The sequence below is a fragment of the Bombina bombina genome, chromosome 2, assembly GCF_027579735.1.
Source record: "Bombina bombina isolate aBomBom1 chromosome 2, aBomBom1.pri, whole genome shotgun sequence".
Lineage (NCBI taxonomy): Eukaryota > Metazoa > Chordata > Amphibia > Anura > Bombinatoridae > Bombina > Bombina bombina.
In genome coordinates this window covers 895151633-895172791 of record NC_069500.1, presented here as the reverse complement: position 1 = coordinate 895172791, position 21159 = coordinate 895151633, and the positions used below count along the sequence as shown (strand labels likewise).

General features: G+C 37.5%; 1 protein-coding gene across 1 annotated transcript in view; it reads right to left on the bottom strand.

Annotated features, from left to right (window-relative positions):
• The window catches only part of CENPC (centromere protein C), a 375071-nt gene extending 355622 nt beyond the window's left edge, over window positions 1–19449 (bottom strand). Inside the window, exon 1 of the mRNA XM_053703270.1 lies at window positions 19312–19449. Within this exon, the coding sequence (XP_053559245.1) occupies window positions 19312–19338 (27 nt within the window). The 5' untranslated portion in view covers window positions 19339–19449. The remainder of the gene's footprint in view (window positions 1–19311) is intronic.
• Between the last annotated feature and the right edge of the window lie 1710 nt (window positions 19450–21159).

Genomic DNA, 21159 nt, shown 5'->3' with positions numbered 1-21159 from the left:
CGTTCATTTGTTTTCAGACAGACAATGTCACAACTGTGGCATACATCAATCATCAAGGAGGGACTCACAGTCCTCTGGCTATGAAAGAAGTATCTCGAATTTTGGTTTGGGCGGAATCCAGCTCCTGTCTAATCTCTGCGGTTCATATCCCAGGTGTAGACAATTGGGAAGCGGATTATCTCAGTCGCCAAACGTTGCATCCGGGCGAATGGTCTCTTCACCCAGAGGTATTTCTTCAGATTGTTCAAATGTGGGGGCTCCCAGAGATAGATCTGATGGCCTCTCATCTAAACAAGAAACTTCCCAGGTATCTGTCCAGATCCCGGGATCCTCAGGCGGAGGCAGTGGATGCATTATCACTTCCTTGGAAGTATCATCCTGCCTATATCTTTCCGCCTCTAGTTCTTCTTCCAAGAGTAATCTCCAAGATTCTGAGGGAATGCTCGTTTGTTCTGCTAATAGCTCCGGCATGGCCTCACAGGTTTTGGTATGCGGATCTTGTCCGGATGGCATCTTGCCAACCATGGACTCTTCCGTTAAGACCAGACCTTCTGTCTCAAGGTCCTTTTTTCCATCCGGATCTGAAATCCTTAAATTTAAAGGTATGGAGATTGAACGCTTGATTCTTGGTCATAGAGGTTTCTCTGACTCCGTGATTAATACTATGTTACAGGCTCGTAAATCTGTATCTCGAGAGATATATTATAGAGTCTGGAAGACTTATATTTCTTGGTGTCTTTCTCATCATTTTTCTTGGCATTCTTTTAGAATACCGAGAATTTTACAGTTTCTTCAGGATGGTTTAGATAAGGGTTTGTCCGCGAGTTCTTTGAAAGGACAAATCTCCGCTCTTTCTGTTCTTTTTCACAGAAAGATTGCTATTCTTCCTGATATTCATTGTTTTGTACAAGCTTTGGTTCGTATAAAACCTGTCATTAAGTCAATTTCTCCTCCATGGAGTTTGAATTTGGTTTTGGGAGCTCTTCAAGCTCCTCCGTTTGAACCTATGCATTCATTGGACATTAAATTACTTTCTTGGAAAGTTTTGTTCCTTTTGGCCATCTCTTCTGCTAGAAGAGTTTCTGAATTATCTGCTCTTTCGTGTGAGTCTCCTTTTCTGATTTTTCATCAGGATAAGGCGGTGTTGCGAACTTCTTTTGAATTTTTACCTAAAGTTGTGAATTCCAACAACATTAGTAGAGAAATTGTGGTTCCTTCATTATGTCCTAATCCTAAGAATTCTAAGGAGAAATCATTGCATTCTTTGGATGTTGTTAGAGCTTTGAAATATTATGTTGAAGCTACGAAATCTTTCCGTAAGACTTCTAGTCTATTTGTTATCTTTTCCGGTTCTAGGAAAGGCCAGAAAGCTTCTGCCATTTCTTTGGCATCTTGGTTGAAATCTTTAATTCATCTTGCCTATGTTGAGTCGGGTAAAATTCCGCCTCAAAGAATTACAGCTCATTCTACTAGGTCAGTTTCTACTTCTTGGGCGTTTAGGAATGAAGCTTCGGTTGACCAGATCTGCAAAGCAGCAACTTGGTCCTCTTTGCATACTTTTACTAAATTCTACCATTTTGATGTATTTTCTTCTTCTGAAGCAGTTTTTGGTAGAAAAGTTCTTCAGGCAGCGGTTTCAGTTTGAATCTTCTGCTTATGTTTTTTGTTAAACTTTATTTTGGGTGTGGATTATTTTCAGCAGGAATTGGCTGTCTTTATTTTATCCCTCCCTCTCTAGTGACTCTTGTGTGGAAAGATCCACATCTTGGGTAGTCATTATCCCATACGTCACTAGCTCATGGACTCTTGTTAATTACATGAAAGAAAACATAATTTATGTAAGAACTTACCTGATAAATTCATTTCTTTCATATTAACAAGAGTCCATGAGGCCCACCCTTTTTTGTGGTGGTTATGATTTTTTTGTATAAAGCACAATTATTCCAATTCCTTATTTTATATGCTTCGCACTTTTTTTCTTATCACCCCACTTCTTGGCTATTCGTTAAACTGATTTGTGGGTGTGGTGAGGGGTGTATTTATAGGCATTTTAAGGTTTGGGAAACTTTGCCCCTCCTGGTAGGAATGTATATCCCATACGTCACTAGCTCATGGACTCTTGTTAATATGAAAGAAATGAATTTATCAGGTAAGTTCTTACATAAATTATGTTATATATGAGCAAACACAAGGGGGAGTTGGTTAAGCACACCACAAAAAAAAACATTTTTAAGTTTTTTAAATACTAGCACACATATTTTGGGAGTGCTGCCAAAAAGACCAAAACAATAACAAAACAACAGAGAGGGTTGGCGCACATCTAAATACTAGAATCCACATGTTCATAACATTTACAAGCAAAATTATATTTATGCTGCAAGACTTAAAGTCTGTATATCTTTAAATAAAGTTGGGATCTTAGTCACACAATATGGCCATATTCTGCTAAGCCAGTCTACCACTTACAAGGTGTCCCAAAATCAGACTGGTCCTAACACTAGTCTGTTTAGCTTTGCTGGGCTGAGTCATTCGATTCTAATATTAAATACAGAATTCCAACATTGCAGTTCTATGCCTCAAAGCATGACTGCACAGAATGAAACTCCCTAGCTTTATATGTATATATATATATATATATATATATATATATATATATATATATATATATATATATATATATATATATATATATATATATATACCATAGTCACATTATACTAGTCAGTTTACCTTTGCTGGGCTGAGTCATTCGATTCTAATATTAAATACAGAATTCCAGCATTGCAGTGCTATGCCTCAAATTATGACTGCACAGAATGAAACTCCCTAGCTGAGTATATATATATATATATATATCAAGATCACATTATATGGAATACACCTGGGCTCCTGGGCTGGGTGGTGTGCATTAACCCCAGACACAGAACTTTTTTTCACTTTCTGCGATGAGATTTTTTTAGTGAAAATTTTTCTGCAGGTCATTTTTAAATAAAATAAAATTGTAAATTTGTCAGTTACACTAAAGAACCAGATCAATTGCAATGTGTTGGTTAACTGGAGAATAAAGCAATATTTAAAGTTGTATAATCTAGTGCAGTAGTTGAAAATTGCATTGCAAATTAGCTGCAGACAAAAAAGCAATTGTAAAATGTCTCTTGAATAAATCTGTTTCCTTTTATCTTAGTCTAACATAGAAATGTAGTAATAAAAACGGTGCATTGCTCATATAAACATCTTACATTCAGAGAAAAACAGCTTTGCAGACTGAAAAGCTAGGGAACGAGCTTGCAAAAATCTCAGAACCAGACAACAATCAATGCACTGCTGCTTTGCAGCACTACTGCATATTTGACTGACTGTTGTCTTCAAACAGCACTTTGCTTTGGATGCACTGTGTTAAGAAAAACTTATACAATGCAGCCAGAGAACAGCTCTGTTTAAAAAGAACAACCTAATGTGGTGCAGCACTGAAAAGTTAAAGTGCTAACAGCTCCTGTTCTTTCTGCAGACATGCTGCATTTTCTGCGATGACATCTCAGATCACTCTATGTTCTGCCTTGGGGGCATTAACCAAAGGGATTTGGTCAACTCCCTATTATAGAAGCAAACACAAGGGGGAGTTGGTTAAGCACACCACAAAAAAAAACATTTTTAAGTTTTTAAAATACTAGCACACATATTGTGGGAGTGCTGCCAAAAAGACCAAAACAATAACAAAACAACAGAGAGGGTTGGCGCACATCTAAATACTAGAATCCACATGTTCATAACATTTACAAGCAAAATTATATTTATGCTGCAAGACTTGTGTGCAGTCATGATTTGAGGCATAGCACTGCAATGTTGGAATTCTGTATTTAATATTAGAATCGAATGACTCAGCCCAGCAAAGGTAAACTCACTAGTATATATGAAGCATCCAATTGCTGAGAGTGAGTAGGAACAACTCGGAAATTGGTAACAGGGACTTACAACTGACAGAGATGGTACAGCGGTTTAGAACAAGGAGTTATCCTCATAAATTGTTGAAAGAACAATGTGACAATATTTGTCAAGTTCCAGATAGAGATCCTAAGATTGAGGATGGAAGAATGACATTTGTGACTACTTTTACAGGGGATAAGGGTCCCTTAATGGATATCTTAAACAAGCATTGGAAGATCATCAATACTGATAAATCCTTACCTCTGTATAACTCACAACCACTCAGGGTGGGTTACAGAAGGTCGAAGTCCTTGCGGGACTTACTGATTAACACTGACCCTGTACAAAGCTACAAAACATCTACATGGTTGGACATCAAAAAAACAGGTGTATTTCGATGTCTTGGTTGCACTACTTGTGGAGGATTGATAACTGGATCATGCTTCACTCATCCACACAAACGCAAAATGTATAAACACAGATTCCGCCTGACGTGTACCACTACACATATAGTGTACCTCTTACACTGTATTCGTGGATTATATTATGTAGGGAAGACCACTGATGACCTACGTACACGTATGGCAAATCATTGATCTGCTATTAAGACAGCGATTAAGAAAGGGGCATCGGAACAACCAGTAGCCAGACATTTCTTGGAAATGAAGCATAATGTTATGGATCTCAAATACACGATCATCGACCATGTACCGCCATTGTCAAGAGGAGGAGATAGGAACCGTATGCTCTTACAAAGGGAAGCCAAATGGACATTTGAGTTGAATACTCTGGTTCCCTATGGACTCAATACCCAGTTGGACTGGCATGTGTTCTTATGAGTCTCTGCTGAAAATGGATGCCTCTGTTGAGAGTCCTGAATCATTCTATTCTATATAATATATTTTTAATATAGGGTTTATATTATTTTGAATTCACTTATTTTATTTTGGTATGGCATATAGTTAATTAATAGAGTTAATTCTAAATTATTGCAGCAACCTATAATAGTTTGGATAGACACAACTGTTTGACCCCTATGCTTTATACCTATATGGAATACTTGGGCCGTTCGTTATCTAGTAGTGCCGATTCTTAAATTTGGCCTTTGTTATTATGTTGTGATACTGATTATTGTCCTTGCATATATAGATTATCTATTGTATTAATGCCTTTGGGTTGCTGTATGCTATAACCAATGTGTTTGTAGTTCTTATGTTGCCCTCCACATATGCCGCATTGAATGTGCTGCATTGTTGATATAGGTTGCTATGGTAACCGTTGGGACATGTGTGGTACGGCACTAGGAACTACATAACATTATTAGATGCCATTTCTATAGTCCTATATTATATCAGGATGCGTATTGCCTATGTTAGTTTTTGTGTATTGATTATTTGTCTAATGTGTTCATTTTATTATAGTCCCTGTTACGTTGCCACGGCCGATGACGTCACTCGCAGGGGAGACGCATCTAATGTGGAGAGCGTAGTTCATTGTTTGGTGGTGGATATAACACAGCGTGGTGGTAAGTTTGCATAACCTTGTAAGTCTGAGGACGGGTTTTTTGTAGCCCGAAAACGTTCACTTAATAAAGGTGACATATGGATATAAGACCTTTGGAGTGCTGCTTGTTTTGATGGTATTATTATTGTGGGTCTAAGCACCCAAGGCTCATACATATAGGATCTGGAGAGCACTTTGCTGGATATTTCTATTTGAACTTTTTTGTTTGCACCCGATTATAAGAATCAAAGTATTATCCTTGCTGCTGTTTTCATTTTTACATTTCTTTTGGGACATTATAATTTGGATATTATAATTTGGATACATTATGACAACGGATTTAACACCTGGTATTACAGAGGATATTGGGGATATTGATACAATCCCTGGAGCCAGCACCTTCCATTTCACGGAAGCAGATGCAGAAGGGATTTTATTTGACAAATTAGCTCTACGCCCTCTTTTGGATAAACCTGCATACATCTATACACATCTATTAAAGCTTAAAAAAAAAAAGAAAAAGATTTAACTTTACATGGGGCATACCTCTCAGAGTATTACCGCAGAGGTTTCATTCCTAGAGGATTTAGGATCAGGAATGTACCCACTTTGGGCAGAAACAATCCCTCATTTTGTGACAGATGGTGCAGCATTGAAAAAAAAATGCTCTCTAGATCTTGTACTACTTGTCATACAAGAAGTGGGGAGATTATTACAACTAATTAAGGCAGAGATTGCAGCCTACGAATTACCAAATTTGCCTAGATTGGAGGCTGATAATACAGAGGATTGGATAAACAAACTCCAGAGCAAGATTGAGAAATATGAAACTGATTTAATTCAGTTTAAAAATAAGAAATTGGAGGCTGTAATAAGCGATTATAGGGACAAAAGAGTCTATTTATGGCAATTGACTGCCAGTGAGAGACAGAGACAACATATTGTTAGGAGGAGATGTGCACGATACTATAAACCTCAGGATTTGACTACTGTAGAGAGTTCAGGGTCTGGTTCAGGCTCTGATACAGATCAACCACAGAATCCTACTCAGGAAGCTCAACACCCCCAAGGAGTGACAACACGCTCAAAAAACTACAGAGGAAGAGGGGGCAGACAAGGAGAGGGGGGTATAAGGGGAAAACCACCCTTACACCCTCAGAAATGACAAATAACATAGTAGCCAACCTGAGTGATTACCCTTTGAGTGACTCTGAAATTAAAATTTTAAATAGAGGACTCACTTTTGTTCCCACCAGCAGAACTGATCCATTTGAGTTCTATATTGACACAAAAAAATTTCAAAGATTACTCTCTTTAAAGGAGAAATTTGGGGAATCTGAAATGGGATATGACCAACTGAAGAAGTCGACATATACCCCTCCTTTCAACAATTCCAGTATTAATACCTTTACGAGATTAATACAGGATGATATGAATCATTCTATTAGTTCACATCAAAGAGAGACTTTCAATAACTTCTCAAAGGAAGACTGGAAGGTGGTAAGAGATCTATCAAGCAACAAAAATTTAATTATACGTGAGGCCGACAAAGGTCGGGCAGTGGTCATCCTTAATTATAAGGACTACAGGACAGAGATCTTGTCACAGCTTGCGGATGATAATACGTATAGACCACTAACATGTGACCCTACACAAACATTCAAGAGAAAGCTGGATGAATATGCTAAATTGGTATATGACCAGGGGTTCATTAATAGGGATATTTATCTCTATCTATTAGTGACATATCCCAGAACTCCGGTCCTATATACCCTTCCTAAAATACATAAGGGAATCTCTCCTCCACCGGGTAGACCAATCGTGTCCTCTATAGGCTCATTACAGCAACCTCTTGCTACGTTTGTAGATAAATTTCTACAGCCTATTGTATACCATACACCATCTTATTTGAGAGATTCTATGGCACTTCTTGAGATGTTACAAAATTTGGAGGATTTAGACGAGGATATATGGCTAGTCACACTAGATGTGACTAGTCTATATACTGTAATCCCACATGAAGAAGGACTACAAGCTGTTTTTTTCCATCTCTGCAGACATCCCTATATTGGACCCCCTCCTGAGATCCTACTTCAATTTCTAGAGTTTTGTCTGACTACCAATTTCTTCAGATTTGAACAATCTTTTTACCTACAGAGGAAAGGGACGGCGATGGGGTCGAATATGGCCCCATCGTATGCCAATTTGTTTATGGCCCATTTTGAAGAGTTTGGGACGACATTGTTTCAGGTCAAAAACATCCGATTTTTTAAGAGGTATATAGATGACCTGTTTCTCATTTGGTCTGGTACTTTGGAGGGCCTGGAGACTTGGGTTCAACAATTGAATGAGGCTAATGTAGCTCTGAAGTTCAAAATGGTGCATAGTAGAACACAAATCGATTTCCTGGATGTTAGGTTATACAAAGGGAATGGGAAAATCCAGTCGACATTGTACAGAAAGGAAACTGACAGAAATTCCCTATTACATTACACCAGTTGCCATCCTCCGGCATTGAAGAGAGCATTGCCGAAATCGCAATTGCTGAGAGTGAGTAGGAACAACTCGGAAATTGGTAACAGGGACTTACAACTGACAGAGATGGTACAGCGGTTTAGAACAAGGAGTTATCCTCATAAATTGTTGAAAGAACAATGTGACAATATTTGTCAAGTTCCAGATAGAGATCCTAAGATTGAGGATGGAAGAATGACATTTGTGACTACTTTTACAGGGGATAAGGGTCCCTTAATGGATATCTTAAACAAGCATTGGAAGATCATCAATACTGATAAATCCTTACCTCTGTATAACTCACAACCACCCAGGGTGGGTTACAGAAGGTCGAAGTCCTTGCGGGACTTACTGATTAAAACTGACCCTGTACAAAGCTACAAAACATCTACATGGTTGGACATCAAAAAAACAGGTGTATTTCGATGTCTTGGTTGCACTACTTGTGGAGGATTGATAACTGGATCATGCTTCACTCATCCACACAAACGCAAAATGTATAAACACAGATTCCGCCTGAGGTGTACCACTACACATATAGTGTACCTCTTACACTGTATTTGTGGATTATATTATGTAGGGAAGACCACTGATGACCTACGTACACGTATGGCAAATCATCGATCTGCTATTAAGACAGCGATTAAGAAAGGGGCATCGGAACAACCAGTAGCCAGACATTTCTTGGAAATGAAGCATAATGTTATGGATCTCAAATACACGATCATCGACCATGTACTGCCATTGTCAAGAGGAGGAGATAGGAACCGTATGCTCTTACAAAGGGAAGCCAAATGGACATTTGAGTTGAATACTCTGGTTCCCTATGGACTCAATACCCAGTTGGACTGGCATGTGTTCTTATGAGTCTCTGCTGAAAATGGATGCCTCTGTTGAGAGTCCTGAATCATTCTATTCTATATAATATATTTTTAATATAGGGTTTATATTATTTTGAATTCACTTATTTTATTTTGGTATGGCATATAGTTAATTAATAGAGTTAATTCTAAATTATTGCAGCAACCTATAATAGTTTGGATAGACACAACTGTTTGACCCCTATGCTTTATACCTATATGGTATACTTGGGCCGTTCGTTATATAGTAGTGCAGATTCTTAAATTTGGCCTTTGTTATTATGTTGTGATACTGATTATTGTCCTTGCATACATAGATTGTCTATTGTATTAATGCCTTTGGGTTGCTGTATGCTATAACCAATGTGTTTGTAGTTCTTATGTTGCCCTCCACATATGCCGCATTGAATGTGCTGCATTGTTGATAAAGGTTGCTATGGTAACCGTTGGGACATGTGTGGTACGGCACTAGGAACTACATAACATTATTAGATGCCATTTCTATAGTCCTATATTATATCAGGATGCATATTGCCTATGTTAGTTTTTGTGTATTGATTATTTGTCTAATGTGTTCATTTTATTATAGTCCCTGTTACGTTGCCACGGCCGATGACGTCACTCGCAGGGGAGACGCATCTAACGTGGAGAGCGTAGTTCATTGTTTGGTGGTGGATATAACACAGCGTGGTGGTAAGTTTGCATAACCTTGTAAGTCTGAGGACGGGTTTTTTGTAGCCCGAAAACGTTCACTTAATAAAGGTGACATATGGATATAAGACCTTTGGAGTGCTGCTTGCTTTGATGGTATTATTATTGTGGCTCTAAGCACCCAAGGCTCATACATATAGGATCTGGAGTGCACTTTGCTGGAGATATATATATATATATATATATATATATATATATATATATATATATATATATGGAAAAAGTACCACTAAAGCAGTACTACACCATCTTGGTACACAAATGGGGCACTGAGCGCCCAGCGGGGTCTTGGCCGTGGTGTAGTGAGAAGTCACAAATTGTTCCTATCAGTTGAGTGTAATTTTTAATCCCATGTTCAGTGAAAATATGATGTAGAATTTCCAAGCGTATACTTAGGTCCAATATAGTTATGTTATAGATGATTATGTTATAGATGATCCCTTGTTCCCAAACAAACTGAAAACAAGAGAAGGGTGCACAGGCTTATGTAATCACCCAGGAAATATACAAAACACGGAAGGGGACTGCACTCTCATACCGGACCGGGTACACATCCCATGACCATGTAACATGCTCAGCCCTGGGTGTTCACCAGTACTTACAGGAAGCTGTGCTGTCCCCAGAGTCACAGGCAGTTAACCCCAGGCAGGACTGGGTGCAAGAACCATAGGGAAATTACAAAACAAATTAATACAACACACAGAGAAAGTCCAGCACTTACAAGCTCTCAGCTAAGATTTAAAAGCAAAAATGGAAAGGTTAGTTACCGCATCTGGCCAAATGGTACAAGCTAAGGTACCACTTCAAGGTCCTTTCTAATGTTTTGTATATTTCCCACCCCTTCCGTGTTTTGTATATTTCCTGGCTGATTACATAAGTCTGTGCACCCTTCTCTTGTTCCCAGTTTGTTTGGATTTGAGAGCTTGCATTGTGTGGCTGTTTTAGGGTCTCAGGTATTGGAAAGGACCTTGACGTGGTACCTGAGCTTGTCCCATTTGGCCAGATGCGGTAACTAACCTTTCCATTTTTGCTTTTAAATCTTAGCTGAGAGCTTGTGAGTGCTGGACTTTCTCTGTGTGTTGTATTAATTTGTTTTGTAATTTCCCTATGGTTCTTGCACCCAGACCTGTCTGGGGTTAACTGCCTGTGACTCTGGGGACAGCACAGCTTCCTGTGAGTGCCGGTGAGCACCCAGGGCTGAGCATGTTACAGGGTCATGGGATGTGTACCCGGTCCGGTATGAGAGTGCAGTCCCCTTCCGTGTATATATATCCCTCAGTTTACGCCGGGGTTAGGTTCCGGAAGGAATGATTATAAATCGAAACCCAGTTTATAATGTAAGTCAATGGGAAGTGAGGGAGTTAGGTTTCAGGCCCCTCTCAAAATTGTCATAAGTAACACCTAATACATTATTTTTAAAGCTTTGAAATGAAGACTTTAAATGCTAAACAGCATTATAAACAGTATCAAATAATAACACAACACAGACTATATAATTAAACTAACTTAAATGAACAAAAGCATTTGCTAAAACTGCATTGTAAACCTTATGAAATAATCACAAAACACATTTTTCTGCAAACAGTTCCTTTATGCATTCCAATCTGGACCGATTTAAACAGGAAGATCTTGTTCCTATAAAAACTGCTCGATAGCTCATGTCTAGCTAGCTACACTGATTCATTTCAGCCTGCATGTGTGTATCTTTGCTGCAAAACAAGCGGACAGCTCCACCTACTGGCTATTTTAATCAATGCACTGCTTTCTCAATGCTTTTCAATAGCAGTCACATGACTGGAAAAAAAGGTTGTTATTCTGAAACAGCACAAATTAAACCGGCGTAAACTGAGGGCCACCTGTATATATGTATGTATGTTAATGTACTAATTGAATATTTCACACAGGTACCTTTGCATATTGCATATTATTTATTGTTTTAAACTTTTGTTTTAATTATTGTTTTAATTGTTTTAACTGTCAACATTTATTGTCATTAATAAATACAGGTGTACTACCTACTCACATCCTAGCCCACTGCTAGTTGAGGCGCTCAAGCTACATCCATATATTCAGCCAAACACTAACCGTGAGTGAAAGAAAAGTTTTTGTGTTATCATTCATATTCTCTGAAAAATGGCCAAGAAATCATAAATTCTGCCAGGGTATGTAAACTTATGAGCACAACTGTATATATGACAGGCACATCCACAGTAGAATTGTCAGAAAAAAAGCCACTCTGTAGCCACAGAAGCGTGAGCGAGCTTCAGTGGGAGGAAAACTGGGCGTCACTTTATCAGCATGTGTGAAGTACAGAGTTGGTCTATAACACCCACATTTGAGATGTCATGGAGGGGTTGGAGAACGGACGTCCATTAACGGTTAGACTGTAAAAATTTAAAATTAATAAAACATTTTAAAATTAACAATGCGGTTCGAATGTAATATTATAGAGGAAGATAGCGTAAGCTTTAACCATGTGTGAATTTACTGACCCTTTAAGGTGCAGGTCACAACAACACTTCTCAGTCTCTAAGCTCTGAGCCTCTGCCAGCAGCCGCCAGCAATGCCACTCTCTGAGCACAGTCACTCACATTGACAGAGTGTGTACAGCCGTGGTAAAAAGGAAACTACTTCCTCCCACACAAACTGCTTGTCTGCCTCCCAATTCAGTTAGCGCGCTTGCTCTGCACTGCAGCTACTAGTCACAGAAAGTGAAGTCAAGTGAAGTCAAGTGACACCCTGTTATATGCGATAAGGCCTCCCGCAACCCCCACATTAGGCATCTGACATACATGTGTCAATATTCATAAATGCATAAGGCAGGGCTTGACAAATTTGTTCAAAATCTAGGAGCCAGCAACTTTTGGCCATCCCTATGAGGAAGAGAAAATAATTAAAAAAAAAATATATATATATAGTGAACAAGGGCTGACACCAGGCCCGAAACATGTTTGGCTGCTGCTGCTGACTGTAGCCGATTTCTTCCTTTTTTCTTTCATGTTTTTACATGCAACCGATTTTAATATTTTTTTTACCCAATAAAGCTGTGTTTTTCAATTTTTTAAAAAAATTGCCATATTTTTTTCTCTTTTCATATGGTCTGGAGATGCGGATTAGCAGAGTGTTTATATATATATATATATATATATATATATATATATATATATATATATATATATATATATATATATATATATTTTATTTTTTATTTTATTTTTTGACTGGGAGTTGAGTGGAATAAAATCTGAATGTTCCTTGCGGCTTATGGCCTTAATAGCCAGGCGTAAAGAAGAAAAATTGATAGAGGCAAGACACCAAATTGGATGGATCTGAATACATTCATAAACCATCCGGACTATTCAAAATTGGATGCTATACTACAGCAGACAGTAGATCGTGCAAAAAAAAGAATTGGATTATCAAGTATAAGAAATATTCAAGAGACTCTGAAGATTATAAGAACAACAGAGTCTACAATTGGAATCCCAAGAGGAGTTTCAGGAATAGGAACCAGGGTAAAAAGCGTGCTTTAAGAAACAAGATGGAAGGGAAGAAAGTCCAAAAGAAGGTCACATTCTCTGACACTGATCCTGAATCCAATGAGGATGATGATCTACAGGACTTTGTGACATTTATGTCTAGTGGATATAGATGATGTAGGGGCAGGGGTTGAGGTTCCGAGAGCCATCACCCAGCCACCTTATCCACTTCCCCCACCTCTATATACACAACACCCCTAACGAGGCTACTACGAGTGAATCTAGCAGTATTTCAGTTAGACCAACAACAAAAAACGACCCTCCCCCCAAACCCCAAAGGGGTAATAAATATAAGAAAGCTCAGACTACTACACATGGGAATACTATGTAGTCAGGTCAACAGGATTTTCACTTGGCCATAGGACAAGAGGAGGAATAAAAGGATCAGACATAGTATAGTGGTGTTGGATAAAACCTATTATGTGTCAGAGGCAGAAAGGCAACTTAATGAGAAGGAAGTGTATGTCAAGTTGCCAGGAGATCCCACTAACCACTTTAGAGCCCTTCTACATGACTTGCTTGATGATGGTAAAAATCTGGGTATTTTAGATGACGACACCTTTGAGTACCTTACGGTCAAGCATCCGGTGGTCCCTATATTCCATCACCTCCCGAAAGTCCAGAAGTCCACCATAGGGGTGAAGGGACGTCCAATAGTTTCGGGAATTGGGTCCCTTTTTGAGAATCTGTCCAATTGCCTCAAATCTCTCCTCCAACCAATAGTATACAAACTACCTTCCTTTCTGAGAGACACCAAACATCTCTTAAGGTTACTTAGCAGTGCACCTTCAATTACGCAAAAAGGTTGTCTTACGGTTGATGTGGTGGGGCTGTATTCAGCCATCCCACATGACAAAGGCTTGGAGGCTCCTACATCCTAGATGTGTAAAAATTTCTTTTGACACATAATTATTTTGTGTTTGGAGGATCTTTTTACCAACAGAAACTTGGGACCGCCATGGAAGCGAAATTTGCCCCAGCCTATGCGAATATATTCATGGACTGGTGGGAGCTTACCCATGTTTATGGGGATCAAAACCTCTTCCAACACTCAATAATAGGATATAAGAGATACATTGATGACCTGCTCTTCATCTGGCTTGGTCCAGAGGAGAGCAATGTGGCTTTTGTTGCATATCTTAATAGCAACAATGTAGGGTTGAGCTTCACTTCCCATTATGACAAGGACCGTATTCCTTATCTGGATGTTAGGCTGATAGGCATTCCAGGTGAGAAAAGAATAGGTACTACCTTGTATGCTAAGCCAATAGCATCAAATACTTTTCTCCATGCAGGGAGCTGTCATCCTAAACATATGAGCTATGGAATAGCTAAAGGACAGTTTCTTCGATTGAAAATAAACTATTCTGACAATGACAGCTTCCTGCATGACAGCAACATTATGATAAAAAAAATTCAGTGAGTGTGGCTATAGCATGAATACTATAGGCAGAGCACTCACTGGTGTAAAGGATATTAACAGAGAGAAGATTTTAGAAGAAAGTACAAAGACACCCAGGGATAGGCCTACCTTTGTAACTACTTATAGTTCCCAATTCTACGTTGAATGCAACATAGTCCGTAAAAACCTTCCCATCCTCTTAGCGGATGATGACCTGAAGGATTAGATTAAGGATGGATGCTATTGTGTACCAAGCCGTAATAGGACCATTGGGAATCTAATCTCGCTATCAATGCTTAGGAAACAAGAAACTAAAAGTAGTTGGCAATCTCACACGGGGCATTTTAGATGTGGAAACAATTCATGTAACACCTGTAGCCATGTCACAGTGGGTAAAGTTTTCCAGTCCGCATCCACGCAAAAGGTATATTCGCACCAGCACTGTACTAATTGTAGGTCCCCATTTGTTGTGTATGTGATCACGTGTTCGGAATGCAAAAAGCAATATCGGTTGCACCTTAAGGGAGGTGAGGGAAAGAATCCCTGCTCACATTACTGAGATCTAACGAGGCCACTATGCCACTGGATCGGCTAGGCATTTTATTGAGTCACAATAAAAGTGTAAATAGTTTTTCCTAGATGGTAATTGATCTTATAAAGAAAAAAATAAGGGGTGGAGATCGAAGTTGGGACCTCTATAAAAAAAGGAAGCTTTTTGGATTTTTACCTTAGGGACAAGACAACCCTTAGGCCTCAACATTGAGACAGATCTGATCAACTTCTGGCGATTTGATAATATTCAATAAAATATGTAGAGAGCTTACCTCTCTCTCCTTGGTATGTAACATACAAAAGCTTTTCAACCTTACTCCACACCCCTGTATATACAAAAAAATCATACAATACATTATATTTCAACATATGATGTAATGAGTAAATACGCATTATAAGTCCCATTCCCTGAGTAATCGTCTCTGAGTAAACCAAATATCTATTTGCATTAAATAGGTCATTCTCAAGTGCTCTAATCCCAATTCTGAACCTGTATTTAGTTTTCCTGTAATTGTGAGTTATATCCATCTATGCCAAGATTATAGAAAAAATCTTGTAAATTTGTACATAGATTAGGTACATTACTAGTCACATATTGTATTTAGCATTTCCTATTATTTGTATTCATATCCTTGTGTTATATTTCTCTCAAGTCTCCCCAGCCCTACTCTATCGTATAAATGTTTAGGCATGTATTAACAATGTTACTAAGCCTGCATAAAAATTTTGCAAGTATAGCCCTCTAAGCATTTGAAAGTTTTCAATATTCTGTAATATGAGCAAGTGGGCTGGGGTGTGTCTTAAGTCCTCCTTAACTATTGGCCGCTAGGAAGAGCTTCAGTTCCCAATCACATGTGTTGGTGGGGTTTTTAAAGAGTAATATCACTAAAGGCAGAGTGTGGTCTATGAATAAGGCTCTACCAGAGCTGAAACGCGTTAGACTTTGCCTCTTGCAGCTCTTCTTGTTTTTAGCTTGCCATTTCGTTCTGCTTTGAGATGCTGTCACATTGTCCTTGAACTTTCATTAAAGTAAGAAGCTTTGAGCAATTCCCTTCTGTTTGTTTATATATATATATATATATATATATATATATATATATATATATATATATATATATATATATATATATATATATAAAAAATAAAACACACATCATAATCTAAAACAAGAAACTAGACTATAGCATATTCACTATAGTATACAAACACATGCATATAGAACACGCACATGCTGTACATTATATAGTAACCCAATAGAACTTGGATTTGCATTTCACATTTGCAAGGCCTAGAAAGAATCCAGCCACACCAAGCTAAAACTAAGGTCCAGCTAGTAGAGGCCATCGGGGGACACCCACGGTTGTCTTGGAGACACTAAAACAGTGTGTCAGGCTCTAATTTTAACGTGCCAGTAGCTCCCTAGCACCTGGGTATGTAAAGCCCTGGCATAAGGTCAATTAATGTGCACATAACCACTAATTGTAAAAATTATACACTTTAATTTATACACAGAATACATTTTATCATTCATGCCTTTATTAAACAGTACATTATTTTTGTACTTCAAGCTATTCATTCAATGATGCCAGAAAAAACAAGTCATTTTCATATTTATTTTAATTTAATGCACTTGTTCAATTTGTATTGGAGAGTAAAATCTAATAACAAACAGGATTAATCAAATCAGTTTACTAACCAGTGTCTTCCCCGGGAGCTTTTTAGCAGGGTGCACCACTCAGCTGATTTTACTGATCACCCGGCTTAATTTTTATCCAATATTAAGCTAAAATTAGATAATATTAAAATTGTTTAATATTTATAGCACAAATTGTCATTAAAACACATCTATGTTAAATAATGCAATTAGTTTGTACTTGGGATAGGTGAAAATTATACAATTATTAGAATTACACTGCCCCTATCTGGCTACTTTATAATGCCACCCGACTGGAAAACTGTTCTGCCGAGAACACTGCTATTTTATAAAATAAATAAAAACATTTTGCAACATATAAAATAAAATACCACATCAGAAACCAAAAGGTATACAGGCTGGGAAAAAATGCACACTTTTTGCTGATCTGAGGTTTTGAGATGACACAGGAGCAGCAATATCAATTAACCAATTTTCATTTGGCATAGCAAATTTATTTTGCTGCACATCTGCGTTCCTAATGCTGGACTCTTGTTTACTAACTGTATATTTACAGTATTTTGCCGTTTACACTACACTATCTTAAAGGAATACTAAACACAATGTTTTTCTTTAAAGGGACACTGAACCCACATTTTTTCTTTCGTGATTCAGATAGAGCATGCAATTTTAAGCAACTTTCTAATTTACTCCTATCATCAAATTTCCTTCATTCTCTTGGTATGTTTATTTGAAAAGCAAGAATGTAAGTTAAGATGGCGGCCCATTTTTGGTGAACAACCTGGGTTGTCCTTGCTGATTGGACAGCATCAATAAACAAGTGCTGTCCATGGTTCTGAACCAAACATTTTGCTGTCTCCTTAGCTTAGATGCCTTTTTCAAATAAAGATAGCAAGAGAACGAATAAAAATTGATAATAGAAGTAAATTAGAAAGTTGCTTAAAATTGCATGCTCTATCTGAATCATGAAAGAAAAAAATTGGGTTCAGTATCCCTTTAATGGTTCAGATAAAGCGTGCAATTTTAAGCAGCTTTCTAATTTACTCCTACTATCAATTTTTCTTCAATCTCTTGCTATCTTTATTTAAAAACAGGAATTTAAAGATTAGGTTTAGGTTCAGCACACTGGATAGTGCTTGCTTATTGGTGGCTACATTTAGCAAACCAATAAGCAAACATAACCCTGGTGCTGAACAAAAAATGGGCCGGCTCTTAAACTTTACATTCCTGATTTTTAAATAAAGATAGCAAGATATTGAAGAAAAATTGATATTACGAGTAAATTAGAAAGTTGCTAAAGTTGCGAAAAAAATGGTCCCTTTAAGTCTATTAAATATATATTTTTTATTGTAAGATGTGGCAAAATTGACAGCAGTGAATGTATAGTGTTAACATATCTAACTTATTTAGTACCATGGACTCATTTAAAAAACAAATGTCACACCACATACAGTACTAGACATCTAATGCACCATTTATATTAACCTTTTAACGCTGTTAGGACGTTGTATTCCATCCGAATGTTGCTGGGCTTTAGCGCCGAAGGACGGAATACAACGTCCTAACCACTTGGCTTTCCTGAAGCCACTGGCGCTTCCCTGATGGGATGTAGGGCGTGCCTAGCATCATAGGGACACCCCCTTGACACAATCCCATCATTGAAATATCGTGATCACTTGCACGTTTGCAAGATTTCAATTTGTTTACATCGGATGATCGGAACAGTTGTTCCGATGTAGACACGTTAACCCAGGCACGTAAAGGGTTAATCATGTATGATTCTAGTACAGGCATTCACACTACACAAAAACATAACTTACAATTTAAACACAAACATTCTGCTGTACTTGATGACAGTTGCTGTATTAGTAAATGTGTATTAGTGCATTATCAGCAAAATAAACTAATGTTCCAAAAATAGTAAGTGTTAAAAGTGGCTAAAGTGTTTTTAAAAATATAATTGTACAAAAAGGCAAAAGTGAGCATAATGTGGACAATAATATATATTTTATTATTTAAAGGCATATCGTTTCAAAACCACTGATCTATTGTATGCTCTGGGGAACAGAGGTAAAACGGTGTGTCATACTCTAGTGTTTATAGCTAGCTCTGCATACATCATCCTGTACTTAGTCTACTTCACTCCTTGTACCTACATATATAAATACTGTAATTATTACACCAAAAGTAATGTGTACAAATGTTAGCAACATTGTTTTAAAATGTGTACATACAGCAGCATATGCGCCTGCGCGCGAGTAAAACATATGATGAGACAATTTATATATCAAAACATACTGTCAGTCCCTATCATTTATAACATGACATTGCTAATGCCTTCTACGTCCTCTTAGATATTTGATACGGTGAAATCATTATTTGCGCAAAGAATCATCATACAATAAGGGATTACGCAGTTATACACGTAGACCAGCATCCTATTATAAGAGTTTTGCTGCGCGGCCACACCGTAAAAAGGAGCGTGCACGGTGCATTATGCAGCCGCAAGTGGATTACATATGTACAACAAAATAACAAATTAGCTCAAAAGGAAACCGTGCACGTCTATTTCACGATTGCCATGGATAAGCTAAATGTACTGCGTAGTTTGCTGCAGGGCAAGCTGCCAGTGTGTTAAACAGCGTTACTTACCAAACCAGCCAACCCATGTTTTTTCATATTTTTTTTATCTATTCAGCGTTTTCTCCGTTAATCTACTGTATTTACATTAAAATGCATTTGTCGGTAATTCCTCCCCTTCCCCTCAACTTCCTAGATTCAGACCAGTCCTAGTTCCCGCCGCCTTCTTTCTGCAGTGCTCTCGCATTTCCTCGCGAGACTCAGAGTTGTCAGTGCGGCTAGTAGTGGGTTACTGGCCTCGGTAGAAACAAGTACGAGTAATGGGTCATTACTGAAGTGAATATAAATTTGAACATACTGTTTGATATTATGTAAATGTTGTCTTTCAATTTGTATTAAACAAAATACACTGAGCCACGAATATTTTATGTTGCCTAGAGTAGATGAGAATGCGCAGCGACTGAGGTACTGAACAAAAAGCTATAATTAGGGCAACATTTATCAATAAAAAATCTCTCGTTTGTCCTAAAAAAAAAAAAAAAAGCTCATACATTATATTACCGTATTTATAAAGGTTTATGTGTTAATAAAGAGCAAGTTTTCCTATGCGCAAACAAAATGACTCATGATCATAAAGGAACTAAACCCATTTTTTTTTATTTCATGATTCAGACAGAGCATGCAATTTTAAGCAACTTTCTAATTTACTGCTATTATTAATTTATCTTCGTTCTCTTGCTATCTTTATTTAAAAAGCAGGAATGTAATGCATAGTTGCCTGCCCATTTTTGGTTGAGAACCTGGGTTATGATTGCTTATTGGTGGCTAAATGTCAGCTACCAATAAGCAAGCGCTATCCATGGTGCTGAACCTAAAATGGGCTGGCTGCTAAGCTATTCCTGTTTTTTAAATAATGATAGCAAGAGAAGGAAGAAAATTTGCTAATATTAGTAAATTAGAAAGTTGCTTAAAATGTCATGCTGTATCTGAATCATGAAAGAAAAAATGTGGGTTTAGTATCCCTTAATATATGCAAATAAAATGAATGGAAATGCCTAATTCTTGTATTAATCTCTTGGCATTTTTAAATTCTCATATACATTAGCAGTTTTCATATATTTATTAAAAGTGGTTCAAGTAATAGTCACTGGTTTTAATTTAGCCAATTTGTAGGTTGTGAGTTTTTAAAAGAGAAAGATCAATATTGTTGTTTGGAGGGAAAATAGAAACATTTCTTTTTCTTGCAGTAATGGATGTATTTAGGGTTAGAATTTGCCCGTAACAAGGCGCAGAACCGAAGAAAAATAATTAAATAACAAAAAGCTATATGCAGATTTTTAAAAATGTTAAATAATTTAAAGTGCACTTGAAATAAATGTACTCAAAATAACAAAGATAAGCTACAATAAACGGGCAACCTTCCTCAATGAAAGAGCGCCACAGAAGGATCAAAATAAAAATAATTTAAATAATATATAATAAATAACGGCTAGATTACGAATTTTGCGTTATGAGTAAAAAAGCAGCGTTAAGGCTCATAACGCTGCTTTTTTTTTTTTTTCTTTAAATATTTTTATTCAAGATTTTGCAATCCATAACATAACAATTGGGGACTCGCAGGACCCCTTTTTCAATAATAGGAATAATCAGATTGTTGGGTCATCTAACCCTACACAAAAAAATCTGCACATTTGAAAAAGAAAATAAATAAATCAAACAACGAGAAAAGAGAAAGAAAAAAAGAAAAGAATAAGCAATACAAAGCCAACCAGACTCAAGTCCGTCGAGTTGGCCTCACCCTGTGCTCAATCCATTTGCAAGTTATTTCTAGAACGGGTGAACTAATCAATGATGATACAGCACAGCACTTTAGCTGAAATGTTTTGAATGTAGAAAACAAAAGGGGAGGGGGGGAGGGTA